This window comes from Nymphalis io, chromosome 5 (assembly GCF_905147045.1).
Source record: "Nymphalis io chromosome 5, ilAglIoxx1.1, whole genome shotgun sequence".
NCBI lineage: Eukaryota > Metazoa > Arthropoda > Insecta > Lepidoptera > Nymphalidae > Nymphalis > Nymphalis io.
In genome coordinates, this window is record NC_065892.1 from 10,116,720 (window position 1) to 10,135,067 (window position 18,348).

Here is an 18,348-nt window from a genome sequence, read left to right on the forward strand (position 1 = left end):
AAGGAAAACATCGTGAGGAAACCTGCATGTGTCTAATTTCATTGAAATTCTGTCACATGTGTATTCTACCAACCCGCATTGGAGCAGCGTGGTGGAATAAGCTCCAAACCTTCTCCTCAAAAGGGAGAGGAGGCCTTAGCCCAGCAGTGGGACATTAACAGGCTGTTACTGTACTGTACTGAAACAGCTTTTAATATATACAATATCAGATTTTAAAAAGGCCTGCTCTTGTTTTTGTAGAGTAGCTTTTGGAGCTTATTTCACCACCCTTTTTTAAATATGTTCCTGGAAAAACACCACTGTGTTAAATACTTACATTAAGCACTCGAATTTACAGCGATGCTTGCCTGGGCTTGAACCCGAAATCTTCGGTTAAGGTTCACGTGCTATAGGTACGAGCCCACCTTGGCTATTGGTATGATTCTAATATACTCGTAAAGAGGTGACAATTTATCTTTATATTATTTTGTTAGTCGTAACAAGAATATTTTTATGGAGTTTAATGTCCACATATCATAAAATTGTAATGGTATTTTGGTGGTTTAATATTATACTAGCTGTCGTGTTTCGCATTTCGCTCAGGACTTTGCCATTTTTCTGCATATAATAAAGACAAATAGCTAGATTTACGTGCGCGTTGACTGTAAGCGCCTGAATAATATATAGCATCGCTTGTATGCTCACCGCGTGGAGTATATAAACGTTATTAGGCCAACCAAAGTGTTACTATAATATATTATATATTTAAATTTAGTTCAGGATGATTGTAAACATTCGAAATACCACTTCGCCAAAGAGTTTATTTGAAAAAGTTCAAGCGTAGGGCCAACGGTTTTACGTGCTTTTCGTGGCATTGGAAATTAACTAAATATTTTTAAATTGCCACTAGTTTGAACTCAAGATTTTGGTATCTGTGATCTAATGTTAGCCACTAAACCTTCTTCCTTGGTGGCAAGGTTTTTTGCAAACACGTCAGGGTAGGTACCGCTCAATCATCATATGTTCTATCGCCAAGCAGCAAAGCTTAGTATTGTTGTGTTCTGGTTTGAAGAGTGAGTTACGCAGTGTAACTACAGGCACATGTAATTAAATGTATTTTTTGATCAATTTTGTTCCTTGTTACTTCACATTAGGTACCTACTTTCCATCTGCCTACGTAATACAATTAAAAAAATAGAGGTGGTTAATCAAAATATACTTTATTCAAATGCGCTCCAATAAACACTTTTGAATAACAGATATGTTAAGATTCAATGAAATGTGTAGTTGATAAGTAAATTTTGCCTAAAATCGGCAAGAAACATAGCAATAAATTGATCTATTTTGATTTGTAAGTTTTTCAATAGGTTAGCAAATATTTACTTACATCTTTTGTTCTTTTATTTTGAAATTCAATTGAAAAATATTGTTTAAATAGCAATAAGGTCAGTCTACTGTACCTTATATCAAAAATTACGAAGTAATCATGTCGTTAGTTAAAAAAGAGCGTCGCTATTGTAATACAAACATTCGATACCAATTCAATAAGCTTACACAGAATCAGAGGAAGTTACTCTTAAATAATCTAAAAGTATGTTTGTTCGATCTTGGATTAGTTCAGAGCATTCTATCAGATCCTTTATTAGAATCTGCTAGAATGCTCTTGGAATTTTATCTAACAGCAATAAATAATAAGTGATGTTACAAAATACAGAAGGAACAATGGGACTGACGTGCCTGTGTAGGATAAAAGTCCCTAAATTAAATAAAGAATAAAAAAAATCAATAAGCTTAATCGTATGTTGACATTGTGTCGCTGATTTGATGAATTCAGCTTTAAAAGACGAACAATCGAAAACGATTTCATCAAGCACAATTATTAGCTTTTTTCTATTATAAGAATATATTTTAAAACTAAGACCCGACTAGGGAAGAAAACGAACTCAGAATAATAGGAAGAAAATATTCTTGTCTCACATTCTTACCTAGAAACTATTCAATATATATAAAGGTAATAATGTATTGTAATATTATAACATGCATTGTTTTGGTGTTGTTGTTTTATGTACGCATTTGTCGAATAATGATAAGTAGTTTAGAAATTATGCGGGAAGAGATGAACGTACATACATACAGGTTGAAATCATACAACCTCCTTTTGACTTCTCCTTACGGATCACTTATCCCCACTCTTAAAGTGACGTAACCTTTATTTACCAACGTATTCACGATAGTCCTATGCGATTGCCTCGCCCATTACTGTAACGCTTTTTTTATTGTGAATCAATGACACATTAAAAATATAATAACGTAACAGCCTTTGAATGTCCCACTGCGGGGCTAAGGCCTCCTCTCCCTTTTTGAGGAGAAGGTATAGGTAGCTTAATCCACCACGCTGCTCCAATGCGAGTTGATGGAATACACATGTGGCAGAATTTCAGTGAAATTAGACACATGCAGGTTTCCTCACGATGTTTTCCTTCACCATATAGCACGAGATGAATTATAACGACAAACTAAGCACATAAAAATTCAGTGGTGCTTGCCCGGCTTTGAACCCACGATCATCGGTTAAGATTCACGCGTTCTTACCACTGGGCCATCTCAGCTTTAAAAATATACTTATACATGTATATTTTTCAACCTGAATATCAGTCAAAGATAGTTTTTTTACGAGCAGTTTAATGGGCGGGTTTACGGTAAACAGTCTAAGTAGCCGCGCGCAGTCCAGGAATATCAAAGTGCTAGGAACGCAGCATTCAATGTTCCAACGGAAAACAGAATAAAATGGGAGAATAAATTCCATATAAGTTTTCCTACATGGAAAGAACATTTTAAACGACTGAGGCTGGTATCCTACATTACCACCATGCTTTAATTTAATTTACCATTATGCTAAATAAATATTTCTTATGATAAAAAATTAGTAGTTCTTATATATTAATTAATTAAACACATATATTTATTAGAGCCATATCCCAGAAATTTGACAAATATTTGGGTAAGGTTTTTTTCCATAATTTTTTTTTTATACAAATTTTGTTAGACCGGATCATTTCAGATTAATAATTTAACCGATTACTCAAACTATACTGTGTCTTCTTTTCAATGTCAAATCGATATCAAAAGAAAGTGATAAATTTGTGTTTAATTAAAAAGCCGCTAAGCAACGTTTATAAGTAAGACTGTTAACGTCTGGTAATTGCAAAATTGCTAATTTGAATTAGAATAACATATTTTTACTTTTTGGAACTTTCTCTAGACATGAATAAAAGTGGATACAAATCGGATATTGTCTTCGTAAAAACAAATGTTCCCATGTTCGATTCATATCATCCCCCTACGCTTACTTTCTGTCGTTTCACAACACGTAAGTTGTCATAGAGAAGTGAACTTTTGGAAAGACATGACAAATGTCAATTTGTTACGTGCTGATTTACAGGTCTATTCTTATGAATTTTTCTCCTTTGTGTAGAACTTTGTCAACGTTTTCAGAGTCATATTTAAATTATATGTATGAAATTACAATCGCAGAGAAACACTGATTATAATACATAATATAATTTATAATAACTGTCAGATTCCATGGGATTAACCGCGGTTATTTATTTATATTCATTATATGTAAATTTATGTATCTATAATGTACTTGCATTTATTGTATATATTAAGCCTAAATAACTCGAATGGTTTAGCGTGAAACTCACTTTTTCGACCTCGACTCCTCATCCAGCTATTGTCGTCTCCACTCCTGACACAAAATTTACGCTTAATTGTATGGGAAAATATGAATATTACTAATTGATTATTTACAAGCATTGTAAGTATTTTAAGCAATTTAAAAATAAAAATAGCCCTTAATTCTGATAGTGCTAAAATGTAACTGAAAACAAAACAAGATCGCTTAAATTTTACGTAAGTTCCCATTACAATTCGCTTAAAAACTCTTCGCGTGGAGTCAGCCTGGCGAGGACAAAGTAGGCGGTTGTAATTTGTGCACGCAACCTTGTGACAGTGGTACCATTTAATGTCTGCCATCGATCCACGCCGCCACGACACTCGCCGGTTACAAAATGGCGATCATAAAACCGCTTTATTGTTGCTTCTAAAATACTTTTAAGTTTCTGAGACGAGTATTTGATGAATCCCAAATGGTTTTGCCTTTTTTTTACATTGTTCTTAAAGATTTGTTTAAAATAATCCATTTTAAGAAGAAATAAATATTTTATGTTTTAAATAAAAGTGTATTTAAAGTAAGATTACATAATGTTCTATACTTTAGTTTGAAATAAAACAATCGTTTTAAATGAAGCTTTTTCGGGGTTGAGTTAATATAAATTTAATTATGGTTTCAAATTAAATACTTAAATTTAAAAAAAAAAAACATTAAATCGTAAGACCATTTCAGTAATTGTATTCTACTGGTAATTTAATGTTAAAAACTATGTAACAATTTAAGCCGCAGTAGCTCAACAGTATATAGCTCGTTAAGCGTTATGAAAGTCGAAGGTTCGATCCTGACACCTTGGGCTGTTGTAATACCCATTCCACACATAAGCTTACGTTTATCTGAAGAGAATAAGAGATATTAGTAATTCTCCGAGCAAGGGATTGATAATATACTTAACAAAATGATTTGTATAAATTTGAAATATATGTAATCCACCTCGTTAGTCCAGTGTACTATCGTTTAATACTGCATAATCTGGCGTCCCAGGTTCAAACTCAGGGCCAATTTGTTTCTGTCAAGAAAATCTTAGTAATAACCCGTTTGCATTTTCTTGCTTACTCTCCTTAGTCGTGTTGGTCTCATTCTCCGATATATCCTACGCTGTTGCGTGTTTTATGTTATTTAATGTGTTTCGAAAAACAAATATAAGCAATCATAAGAAAAAGCTACGCTCCTCTAACTATAGGCCTCTGCAGAAAATCTGAAATTAAAAAAGTACTCTAAAATAATAAATTAACCTAACTTAAGAATAATAATATAATTATTCAAAGCTGTTTATTTATATTTATTATCACAGTCTTCAAATAATTTAATAAACATTCTTCGCTAAAATTAAATAAAATATTAATCTATTAATATTTTTTACAGGAATATTTCATTACAGAAATAATACTAAAAACAAAATTAAAAATTATATTACATATAAGAGTTGACGAAAAGTTTTTTACTATATGATATATTTCTCATACCAGGTATTTAAATTACTTCCCTCCGAGCCAGAGTAATAACACGCAGATAACATTTGAGAAATCAGCGACTTACTTCGATGGAGACCTCGTGCCTCGTCGTGCGCATGCGCTTTTACCGAACGCGAAAATCATCGCCATACTTATATCGCCCTCAAAAAGGTATGAATAATATTTATACTTATGATTTATTAATCAAATTTATAATTTATTGTACAACATATGTAAACAATAAAGAACAAATGCTTAGATGAAAACAAAAATACTTAATATTATTTTTAGAGGTTATGTACATAAGAATTTAAATAATGCTTTATCATAATTTACAAATTGAAATTAATAATAAAAACAGCTACTATAATAATAACACGAAGTGATAGTAAGTAAGCTAAAAAAATCTTAAAAAATTTGTTTGTTCCACGCGATCATACCTACGCCTACTTATAACATAAAAAAAAACAATCTATTAAAGAATCTTTAAAAAAAGTTTTTATTTTAATTATGTAGTAAAACGCCAGTAGCAAAATTGGTGTGCAAAATTTCGGGTCGATTTCGTTTTAGTGGAACTTCTTGAATATTTAAAAGAAAAGAACAAACAATTACACTAATATTTCCTTTTTCTCTTCTAAGTGTAGATTTTATGTCGTTACAACTTTACCCCGCGGCCCCAGGATAGATGCTTTTTGGTTATTAGGCTGTTCGTATATAATTGAATACTATCGAAAACAATTTTTAAAAATTGAGATTCACTGAATTGTTTTGAAAACCCGTGTTTAAATACGATAGTGGTTGTTTTTTCCTTTTCTGGCGTGTATGAGAGTCACTTAACATGATGCAGTATTTACATACATTCCAGAACGTCACATTTTGTTGAAGTGTCATTAGCGTATGTACTGAACATTACAGATGAAATAAATTATTATTTATATTTATACGTTGACATTTTTACATTTTCCATGAACATTTTTAATATAAAGCTTAACTTTATATCGAAGTAATAAAGGAAATACCGCATTCCGAGGCTATATTACAGAAAATTTTAGATTTCCAAGAGAAATACTGCTTTCATAAAACTTGGTATCAAAAGACGTGCTTTAAATACTTAATTTTCGTTTTCCTGCGGTAATCCAGGTTCAAGTAAATAGCAACATAAATATCCGAGCCAACCAACCGCTAGTATGAAAAAACTCATTTGTAAGGAACTGTAGAAAATTAGTGTCTCACCGCAATACGCCTGGTTAATTTGGTCCTACTGTATCACTCCCTAAACAGGCAATTAATACAGCCTTACTTATTTCTACGTCCCACATTTCTCATGAGAGTATTAATTGCGGATATATTATGACCAAGCGCTTAATAAATGATCTTTTGTGGGATTACATTTGTATAATAATATCACAATAGGGATAATATTTTTTTTATATTTATGTTGTCTGTTCCTTTTTAAATATTTAAAAAAAATCTTATTTCATACCAATCGCGTGCCACGTGCTATTGATTGACAGAAATTAAGTGTCATCATATATATACGTTTGCCCATATTAAAATTATATATTTAATACCATTACTATGACCAGTTTTTATGTGCATCACAAATTGTGAAGAATCACATTTAAGTAGCGTAGTGGAGTAAGTTCCAAACCATCTCATCGAGAAGAGAGGAAACCTTTACCCAGCTTTAGGACATTTCCAAGCAGTTAAATTTTTTATGTGAAACTAAATTATAGCCAGCTTACACCGCAAAAATATTACGAATGTAATAGGAAGCTCGAACGTACATTGGAATCCGGCTGCTATCCAGCCGCTCGCTATCCGCCTCGAGTAAGACAAAGAGCATATCGTCTGTTTTGTTGAAAGGAAAAACTTTAAAATATGCGTCCGGTGCACTTAATTCATGCTAAAGTAAATCATTTGATTCAAAGAAAATGTAACGGGAATTGTTTTTTTTTTGCAAATAGGTATTTAATTTACGCGATTTTGGACCATCCCATTGATTTTTTTTATAGATAAGAAGGCAGACGAGCATATGGGCTACCTGATGGTAAGTGGTCACCAACGCCCAGAGACATTGACATTGTAAGAAATGTTAACCATCACTCACATCACCAATGCGCCATCAACCTTGGGAACTAAGATGTTATGTCCCTTGTGCTTGTGTGTGTAATTACACTGGCTCACTCACCCTTCAAACCGGAACACAACAACACCAAGTTCTGTTATTTTGCCGTATAATATCTGATTAGTGGGTGGTACCCAGACGAGCTTGCACAAAGCTCTACCACCAGTGAAGTTTTCAACAATATCACATATTTCTATTTCGATAAGGGTCAATGATTTTTAAGTGATCACTTTGAGCTTGCCACGTTATTGGCGTTGAAGAAAATATCGTAACATATATATTGACTAAGCCATGTGTAAAAAGGAATTCTTACACAAATATATATTTGATTATTCAGTGATTTCTTCGTGTTTGTAGACATTATATAAAATTAAAATTGATTTATAGTTTATATTTTAATCAATTAAAAAAAATCATACATCATGATCGTGTAAATTGGATTACAAGATGGCCCAGTGGTTAGAACATAAAAAGGGAGAAGGCCAAGCAGTTGAACACACACAGACATATACATTTACTTATATACGAAACTCATTCCGATTTATAATAAAATTATATAAACAAGGCTTCACTTGTCTTATTGAAAATTTCAAGTTTCATTAACAATAACCCAATTTAGGTTATTCAATGTTACTAAATAACTCTGAAAATTTCTTTAGCGTGGGAGTTATTTTAGATTCGTCTATATCTCAATGGTTGTAGCTTTTGTAATCAGATTCCAATAACCCATTGTTGTTTGAACTACTCCAACGGATTTACCTAATAATATTTCTTATAATTCATTTAAGTGTATTGAATTCCTGTAATATTAAATAAAGATACAATATGAATTATTTAATTCAATTTTCTATATTAAAATTGTATTTATTATATGATAATGAAATCATCGTATTTTTCAATATAAAAAGCAACGTTAGGATTTATTGATGTGATTAATTTGTTGATTTTTTATTTTTAATTTTGCGAAATGAAATTTGTATGTAGCAATAGAGTGTATGGACCTTTAATGTATTTGTGCAGAAAAAAAGCGATATAATTGAAACATTTTAATACATTGTTCTTAGAGCGTATTCCTGGTACCAACACATACGCTCGCACGGCGACCCCATCGCCAACAACTACACCTTCCACACCGTCATCACGGCCAACGACTCTAGTCAGAAATCACTACGGGATTTAAGGTGAGTGCGAATGTATTTCAATTTAAATCGTATCGTTTCAATATTGAACTTTTAATTTATTAATTTATCCGTGACAGAAAGTGGCGTAGGAATGATATATGTTTTTAAACATATATATCTTACACAAATAAATGAACATGAAGTGTCTGCCTTTGGAAGTTAGTTCATTAATAGTGAGTTACCTAAACAAACAACAAACGGTATTTTTATTTTCATTTGTCAGTCTGTCTGTCCAGGTTCAAAATGGCTAAAACAAATGCATTTTTTTTTATAAAGAATACTAAACTATAAATGTTAATACGTTTAAATTGAAGTTTTTGAAAAAATGTTTGTAATTGAATTAAATTTTCGCTTTAAAATGTAAAGATTTTAAATAAGATTGATTTCGACTGTTCATAAGTATTTATGTGCATTGCTTACAACTCACAATATCACTCCCTGTAAATCTATCCGTTGTAAATCTATCCTGACTTAAATCTATCCGTTTCCTTGGTTTGTGGATTGTCGTCAAGTACTATTTCATAATGTAATCTTTGATTCCAACTGTATATAAATAAGGACTTTACCAACTGAACCGGCAATGTAGTTATTAGACTGTAAATAATTTCATTTTCCCAGTACTGAATATCGTCATAAAATATATTTTCCAATTAATCATGTCCTGACATTAATTCGACGGCAACAATGCAATTGTATGTATAATTACAATAATTTATATTGACTATGTATTCCCGAAGATACGCATCTGATATGCACTTTTAAAATTATATATGTTTGAATGTTATTAGCCGAGATGGCCTAGAGGTTAGAACGAGTGAATCTTAAACGATGATCTTGGGTTCAAACCCGGGCAAGCACCACTAAATTTTCATGTGCTTAATTTGTGTTTATAATTCATCTCGTGCTTGACGGTGAAGGAAAACATCGTGAGGAAACCTGCATGTGTTTAATTTCATTGAAATTCTGCCACATGTGTATTTTACCAATCCGCATTGAAGCAGCGTGGTGGAATAAACTCCAAATCTTCTCCTCAGAGGGAGAGGAGGCCTTAGCCCAGCAGTGGGACATTAACAGGCTGTTATTATTGTTATTATTGAATATTATTAAGTGGTCGAGTAATAGAAAGGCATTTATGGAAACAATACTGTGATTCTAATGATGGTTATGATGATGATGTCCTCCTGACTGATTTCGGATAAGGCGTCTATTCTCAATGGAGGCTGTGATGCAAGTATAATAGTGCATAATTATGTACGCTAACACAGATGACCTCTCTATATTCTTAATATCCGATAATATCCGGAAAGATAATCCGACACGAATTTACCTACTTTTCAAGGTACTCGTGCATTTTTAACTACAATGGCATACAATATTAGGCTGCCACAAATAATTTATTCCAAGAAAAACCCAATATCATTTTATTGGCCCATTAGTGAATTCGAATGCAGTACTTCAGGATCTGCAGCCAGATATATCATATATCAGTGCTGTTGTTTTATAATCTATACATCTGTACAAATAAATAAAATTGTAGTGTCTGTTTGTGATGTCAAAATAACTGCCTATTTTAAAGTTAATATCGCTATTTGCGTTACCAAAACCGAAGTAATATTTTATTTTTGTCTGTCTATTTTCAGACGTCTAAAAATTACAAATTGAAATAATTGAATACTGGTGGTAGAGCTTTGTGCAAGCTCGTCTGGGTAGGTACCACCCACTCATCAGATATTCTACCGCAAAACAGCAGTACTTGGTATTGTTGTGTTCCGGTTTGAAGGGTGAGTGAGCCAGTGTAATTACAGGAACAAGGGACATATAAGCGCTCCTCGTTATGACGGAAAGGGTACCGCTGGTTTTTTAGTGGGTATTCCGTTGTTCGGGGCGACGCCTCGGACATCGGCGAGCCCCACATACCCCCCCTACTATTCCCGTGGCTGAAACGCATAATGCATTTTTCCAGCGTAAAAAAAAAAGGTTGGTGGCGCATTGGTGATGTAAGCGATGGTTAACATTTCTTACAATACCAATGTCTAAGGCGTTTGGTGACCACTTGCCATCAGGTGGCCCCATATGCTCGTCCGCCTTCCTATTCTATAAAAAAAAAATAAAAAAATTATTATAAGAAGTATTTCAAGGTTCCCTTTAGACTTTATTTCATCAAAATCGGTTGTCTATCAAAAGTTATAAAAACGTACGTTTATTGTTATAATAAATATTGCAGCCATTAGCCGCCCCTATATGGCGGTGAGCTAAATACCTCAATTTCTGTCTTTTTTTTTGATATTTTTTTAACATTCATCCCGACTGTACTGGCCGCTGTACTGTTTTCAAAGTATAGTGACTATCTGCCATACATATTAGCATTCGCTTTTCGTTCAAATTCGCTTTGCCGTTTTTCTGTCGTCGTTACGTCTGATTGCATTATTATTATTTTTATTAATTTCATTATTACTATTTGCATTGATCATATTAAGTACTTTGTGGCCTTAAATACCAATTATTAACTCGTTTGTAATTTTGTTTTGAATTTTATACATTATTATTTTTTACTTTTAAAGTTACCTATTCTTTAGTTGTAGGGTTTCATAAAGTTTGCATTAAATTGTTTAGTATTATACTTATTTATAGTTTAATTAGATTTAGAAGGATTGTAATTTTTTCTAGTACTTGCGCTACTTCACTTCACCTAATATAATACATAAGGAGGCATTACAATAATTCAGTATATCCATTTATATTTAATTATTAGAATAATAATAATCGCACTAATATTATAAATACGAAAGGTTGAGTGTGTTGTGAATATTTGTAACGTCTTCACGCTTTAACACAGCTAATATTTTGGCCTTTTTATTTCGTTTAACTAGATTTTCGATTACGACGCGGGTGAAGCCGCGGGCCAAGCGCTAGTATTGAATAAAATACTTTTCCATGACAGCTTAACGTATAAATCTCATTTATATAAAAATTGCACATTAGACTGGTAATTTAATGGTAGTTTGAAAATTAATCTTTGCTATGTTGTAATTAAGTAGCTTTTCCCCGGGAGATTTTTATTCCTAGTATATATATAGTAGGAATAAGAGGGGTAATTATGATTGGACAATTGCCATACATCCATGATTATCGATCGGTAAAATATGCTCGAGGAATAATGATGTACATCAGATTGACAGCCATCAATTCGCGGCACAGGCGAATGGTTTTATCATCTACAAATCATGCATTTACGATTGAACGAATCTACCGTACATAATTAACATTTGTATTTTACGTTAAACGAGATTGCTATTGGAGGCACATGTACATTTTCTTTTTCAATTTACTGTATATGTGTGTGTATGTGTGTGTGTAGTTTTACAGTATTCACATTTGGTAAATATAAAATAATACTTTGTTTGTGATAAACTATTATTAGGAATGAAAAACACTCAAAGCTTCTTGCAGATTAATTTATTAGGTTTAATGTCTAGATTACAAAGTTGCAGATGGTTAGATTCCGGATCAATAAAAATATTGTTTTTTCTGTCATGAAATTAAATTGAAGTAGCAAGCGAAGTTACAACATTGCTAGTATCACATTCCTGTGCATCGCAAAATTAGAGACGGCGTTGGTTCTACGATCTCTGGTTCTTTATTGCCGTACCAGATAGTATGATGGTAACTTTCTTAACTCTAGGAAAAAGAGAGTGCATCTGTATTGGCGCCAACTCTTTTCCTCTCTAAGGTCTCCTGCGCAAGTCGATGGTTGTCACTAGCCGTGGCCGTTATTTTGTTTTTTGTAACTTTGGTTATAAATTAGTGCTTTATATATAAAGTATGTTATGTAATATTTAATATTCTATATGTGCCAATATTATTTGCAGGTGAAATTTTATAAAAATGAATTGTCGTTTAAGTTTGACTTTGGTCACATGTGCTGAGCTGCGTGCGGTATAATTATTTTTTTAATTGTCAAAACCAGGAACCGCTGTTTGAACCCGGGAAAGTACAGCCATTACCTAGAGCGATGGTTGTCGGAGTACAGCGCCCACCAAATCCATATACTGGACGGTTCGCTTCTACGGACGGAACCGGCGACTGCTATGAACACATTGCAGAAATTCCTAAAGATTCCGCATTTGGATTATAACAAGCTTCTTAAGTGAGTATATTATTTAATAAAATAGTTATCAATACTTAAATTTAATATGTAGTTATTAACTTAGATAATGTCATGAGTCATAACTATTCTAGAAGTAGAACATTATTTCAATTTATCAAAACATTTTTATTAAAAACTAATAGAATCTTTGTAAGTATGAATTTATGTTTTATCAAAATTAACTAATATTTAGGTTAAGATATACGATTGTCTTCATACCCAACAGTTCTTGCATATGTCTTTATGGTATAAATTTTCTTTGAAAGTGAAACTTATCTCTTGATCCTTTGTCGTTTCAGTTACCACGTTCTTAGGACTAAATGCGATCCTCTTGGAATTTCAACGTAAATTTCATAATGTTCAAATGTATTTAATTTTGTAAATTTTGTAACCTAACTGACCAGTTTATATTGCTAAGATTAGAAAAAAATGCTGATGATATTACTATCTAAGCAATGAATTATCGTCTTGTGCCGAATTTTCAACTTACCTCTTCAGTCTACCGCTTTATAGTTTATTATATAGTAAAACTATAACTATAATTTATTATATAGTAAACTTTTGAATATCACGGAAAACTATTTAAATGTTTATCCTCTTACTTACATCGATTTTTTTCGATTTTATATTTTAGTTCGATTGTGACACGATTTTTTAAGAATTTTTTTTTTCAAAATTACATTGGTTTTTTTTATTACTTTTTTTGTCAGTTCATAATTACTAGTTGGAATGGAAGCAACGTGCCGAATTTAAATACCGTCGGATAAAATGAAGTGGTTGTGATTCAGGGCGCGAGATTTAAACTAACAAACATTACAAGTTAAATAAAATCTTGTAAAATAGTATTGTGTACGCGAGTGACGCCGCCGTTGTCAAGTTCGTTTGTTCGTTATAAATTAAAACTCGATTGTTTCAGATACGATGCTAAAAAAGGTTTCTTCTGCCAAGCCGTCGGCAGTGAGAAAACGAAATGCCTCGGAAAGTCCAAAGGTCGAATATATCCACCGATGGAGGATCGTTCAGCCAAATTCCTCAGACGATATTATACGCCTCATAATACGGCTCTGTCCAAATTACTGGTGAGACTTGGCCGTCCAGTGCCACAGTGGCTCAAGGAGGAACTAATCGGGAATGGATAGCATTTCTTTCAACCTAAAAGGTTGGAAAGAAATAGAAAAACTATACATGGATTGATCAAAGTTTGTGTCGTGAATGTACCGTGACGAGACTGGTTAGTCCGAGTTATGAACTGTGGACGTTTGCAATACGTAAAATTGTTTTTAACGTTTCAATGTGAGAGTATCCTTGTTGAAATATATCTTTGTCTATCGAATCTTGTATTATATTCAGAGTGATATTAAATGATTTACTTTAATATAATCATCGTTTCGACGATCGGATGTGTTTTTTCTATGTAGATGGTAATTTTATTTTTATCATTAGAATAAGTATTCAGTGTTCATAAAAATAAATGTTAAATAAACTTTGCTTGCCCGATACCTAATGACTTAGCCATTTACAGTACCGATAGCATTCAAATATCGGTTTAGGTGCTATTCAATGATTGTTTTATATAAAACACATTTATAATAGCATGATATTTTAGTTCGATGAAATCGTTATAACGAGTTTTCTCAGCGAGAAGAATTGAACGAGCTTGCAATACGAAATGAAATTGTTTTTACATTGTAGTTATATCAGATTCATCTCATTCCACGCGAACGTCAGACACGCTTACTTTAGTATTTTTTTATATGTACGTACCTGATGCTATTTGTACATTATAGTTAATTTTCGTATCTATATTATATCTAGGAGATTTATATTTAATACTGTAGTCCCTCGGTGCCATTTATACGAACTCACCTTGATTTTTAAGGCTTAAAATTATTAATTTTTAATCTTTATTCGTGTGAAAGTATTTGTTTATAAATAAATTACTTTCGATGTTTTGAATATTTTAAAGCGTTATTTATAATTAAAATGCTTTCAAGTAGTATTTTTACTAACAGCGTCATAGACAATATTTACAATTTCCAATGGCACTAAACTTCATAAAGAACAAGAAGCTAGTCCTATAATTAAGACATTATATCTTTTTTTTTTAACAACCTAATGTTTTAATAAGCACCTGAAAATCCTATTTTGTCCTCACTCAATAACCATTGCTGGCAACTAACCTACATTTTTTAATTATAAGTTTTTAAATATCATTGTTGTCAGTTTCCTTTTTTCAATAGGAGAAAAGGACATAACACCATTTGACAGCTGTCACAATTTTTGACGTAACTTATCCCAATCGGGTTTTATTTTGTATTAATGCGTGTGATTGACGAGAACTGACCTCACAGTGAAATAAATAGTGTATTCGGAATATATTTTGATATGCATGAATTTATTGGCGAGGGAATGCGGTCTGGATTGTTATCAGACAATTTTACAAAACTATTTGTAATAGATATTGGTACTTAATCTTACATTTGTGAAATAAAATAAACCGATGAAATATTAGATATTATAAATATATTATATAACGAAATGAAATAATTGGATATATATATAATGTGAATTATGAATGTTTTTTATAATTACATATGTATATTGATTATAAATATATTTTTTCTGTTTTTGTCAACAAAGCTTTATAGAATTAGATATTTATGTCTACACTTCTGAAGTCTTTGATGAATAGCGATGTTACTTAGAAAACTGCCTTAAGTTTTTTATCCTAGAAAGTCTGTTCGGTAGATGTCGAATAAATTTGTTATGATTTTTTCATCGAAATGTACATTTTATTTTAAGAATTATGGAATCAAGGATCTGTTCGAGGCTCGTTAAATTGATTAAGTGTTTTAATCATAATCAAGTTTACTTATTATTTGTCGTTGAAAATATTTCAGTACCATGACGAATTAAGTTTTCCGGTAGGTTACGTCGGTATCTCACTGTGTAATGCGAAATGAGTTCAGGAGCTCGTTAAATTTTTCACTTTATATTATTATCGGTTTCAACAAACAGAAATCTCGTCTTTTAAAGAGGCGTCGGTTTACTTATTTGTAATATTTTTTAATATAATTTTTGAAGGCGGATGACTGTTCTTAATGTGTTCTGTATAAGAAATCAATACGTCACTTATTTTATTAAATGATTTAAAAAATTACTTATTGTTTTAATTGTGTTTTTAGTAACTACGGAATTTATTAGTCTTATGTTTAAACGTAACTTTTGCAAATGATTTTTCAATCGGTCAAACTACACTGTATATATATATATATATATATACAGTGTAGTTATTATTATATTATTATTATATATATATATATATATATATATAATATATATATATATATATATATATATATATATATATATTTAAGGAATCGTACAGAAACTCAGTATATAAATGTGTTCATCTGCATTGTTTCATGCGTTCTGGCCTATATTAGATATTTCCCCAAGTGGAACATTCTCAAATTAGTCATATTACGAAATTCTATACGATACTGGCGGACTGGAATACGAGACATAAACGACAAGGTCAAAAAAATAACAATCCCATACAGGCAAGCTGTTTTCAAGCTAAATCTATTTTTGCTTGCCTCCTAAGTTTGTCAATGTGTAGTTATTTTATACGTTTATCAATATGTCATATGGAACCTGCTGTTGCTATTCGTAGCATTTAACTAAAGAAGTTTTTTTTTTAAATTATATTTCATTGGGATTAAAACAGTGATCAAATATATTTCTATTATTTCGCCCGACGTCTCGACAGAGTTACATCTGTCGTGGTCATGAGCTCACTGAATGAATGAATATAGTGTATGAAATGTTAATATTCACGACGAAATTAATAAGGGAAAATTATTATATTAATAAAAGGTATGTACTGTTAGTTGTTTATTTTTTTTAACGATACTCTTGTTGCAATGTTTTTTCTAGTTAAAATATAGTTTAGAAAAAATGAACCGATTAACTTCTCGCATATTATATTTACTAATTTTTATTTTTTCAATTCAATCGAAAACAAAATAAATAAATAGAGTAGCTATTAAAACTTTAAAACATTTTAATTAAAATACGTAACTAACGCTTGATACCCACATTACATAGCAAGCTTGTAACATCCACCTTTTAAAAAGGTTATTCCTAAATTCCGCATCGTAACGACAATGAAGTAACGAGGCTTATGTTTTACCTACAGTGAAATTCGGGCCATACCAAAAAACCACTTCGTTTCCTCAAAATTACACCCTAGGTAAGTAACGATCACTGAGCCGAGTGCTATTTGAGAGAAATACGACAAACCCTTACCTTAAAATGTTTTACTGTCGTTACGTATTGTTCAATGCGATACGCTTCGGAAATATTTTTCATTCTCCACCGAGCCTTTCATTACAGTCGTCAGTGGCTCGACAAACAAAGACCGTCGGTGTTCCGCAGTAAACAGTTAATTCTACTTTGAAACATTCAATTTGAATTGCTATTGAAAAGGTAAAAGTTTAATCGATTCAATCAGACTCGACTTTCGCTAAAGATTTGCATTCAATGAATGTAATTGAATCGGGACGACGATAAAGTTCGATAGAAAACGTTAGAAGTCATACGGCTTTAAATTTCCTATTTTCCTCGACGATTCGCAAATCTCGCAAAACGCTGTCTTGCTTTTTTAAATATCATGGTCCATACTTATAAATTTTATAAATTCATTTTGCAATGTTTGTTTTATTGAATAAAATAAATAAACTGTAATATGTTTTTTACGGTAATAACTCAAATATATATGTACTATACGAGTTAATAGCAGCCAGTAAATTAAACATGTAGGTTCCTCCCGATTTTGTTCTTCACGGCCGAACACAATATTAATTATAATACATACAATATAAATAATAAGCATACATATGCTTTATTTGTATTTAAATTTGACTTGAAGGAGCAACCTTCGGTTAAGATTTGCGTGTTCTAGCCACTTTTTTTTTCACGCAGTGGAAACCTTCAGAAAACCCAGCACCCATGGGGGGACTGGATTATGTGGAATTCTTACCCACTAAAACCACTGCGATGGCCGTCCTCGGCACGGATCAGAGAGGCTCCTCCTCTGCATTCCACGCCTCCAGCGTATATATGCGGAGCGGTGTCCCGGTCCGCACCGCAGTGGTGGCACATCGCCGTCGATTCGCGCCCGGTCTTACACAGGTGTCGCGCCACGTCGCAAGAGCCCTCCAACGTACCCGCCGCTTCAACGCCTCGAGCGCACTCGGAGGGGACGCGCTTTCACTGTGCGTAACATCAGTTACCTATTTATTATATAGTACTTATTTACACTGGAGATCGGATAAATTATTATAAATTTAAATTTTTCTAGCCCACCATGATGATAATGTCCTCCTGACCGATTTCGGCCACGGTGGCCTATATATTATAGGGGACAGGTGTGTGCGCAAACAGTTGCACTCTCCATTCCTACACTTTCACAATCCAATAGGATGGCAATCCGACACGACCGGAAAGATTTCAGGCCCTTTTTTACCCGCCCTGGGCTTTGAAAACGTCACCTCGGATTCTGCGGCAATCTATCTAGCTATAAAAATAACTAGGTAATATGAGAAAGTCAATTCGAATGCTGCTGTTTCGCATTTTAATATGCTCTAATAACTGTAACTTTATAAAAAAAACATTTGTGATCGGCTTAAAATATAAAAATGACGAAGGAAAATTGGGACAAA

The 18,348-nt window shown here is 32.4% G+C and overlaps 1 protein-coding gene across 2 annotated transcripts in view; it reads left to right on the forward strand.

The window, feature by feature from the left end:
• LOC126768623 (bifunctional heparan sulfate N-deacetylase/N-sulfotransferase) overlaps positions 1–14,105 on the forward strand; it is a 122,512-nt gene extending 108,407 nt beyond the window's left edge. For both annotated transcript variants that reach the window (XM_050486819.1, XM_050486820.1), the window contains exons 12-15: positions 5,182–5,337; positions 8,359–8,475; positions 12,443–12,622; positions 13,539–14,105. In XM_050486819.1, coding sequence (XP_050342776.1) covers positions 5,182–5,337; positions 8,359–8,475; positions 12,443–12,622; positions 13,539–13,761 — 676 coding nt within the window. In that variant the 3' untranslated portion in view covers positions 13,762–14,105. The remainder of the gene's footprint in view (positions 1–5,181; positions 5,338–8,358; positions 8,476–12,442; positions 12,623–13,538) is intronic.
• Positions 14,106–18,348: the final 4,243 nt, after the last annotated feature.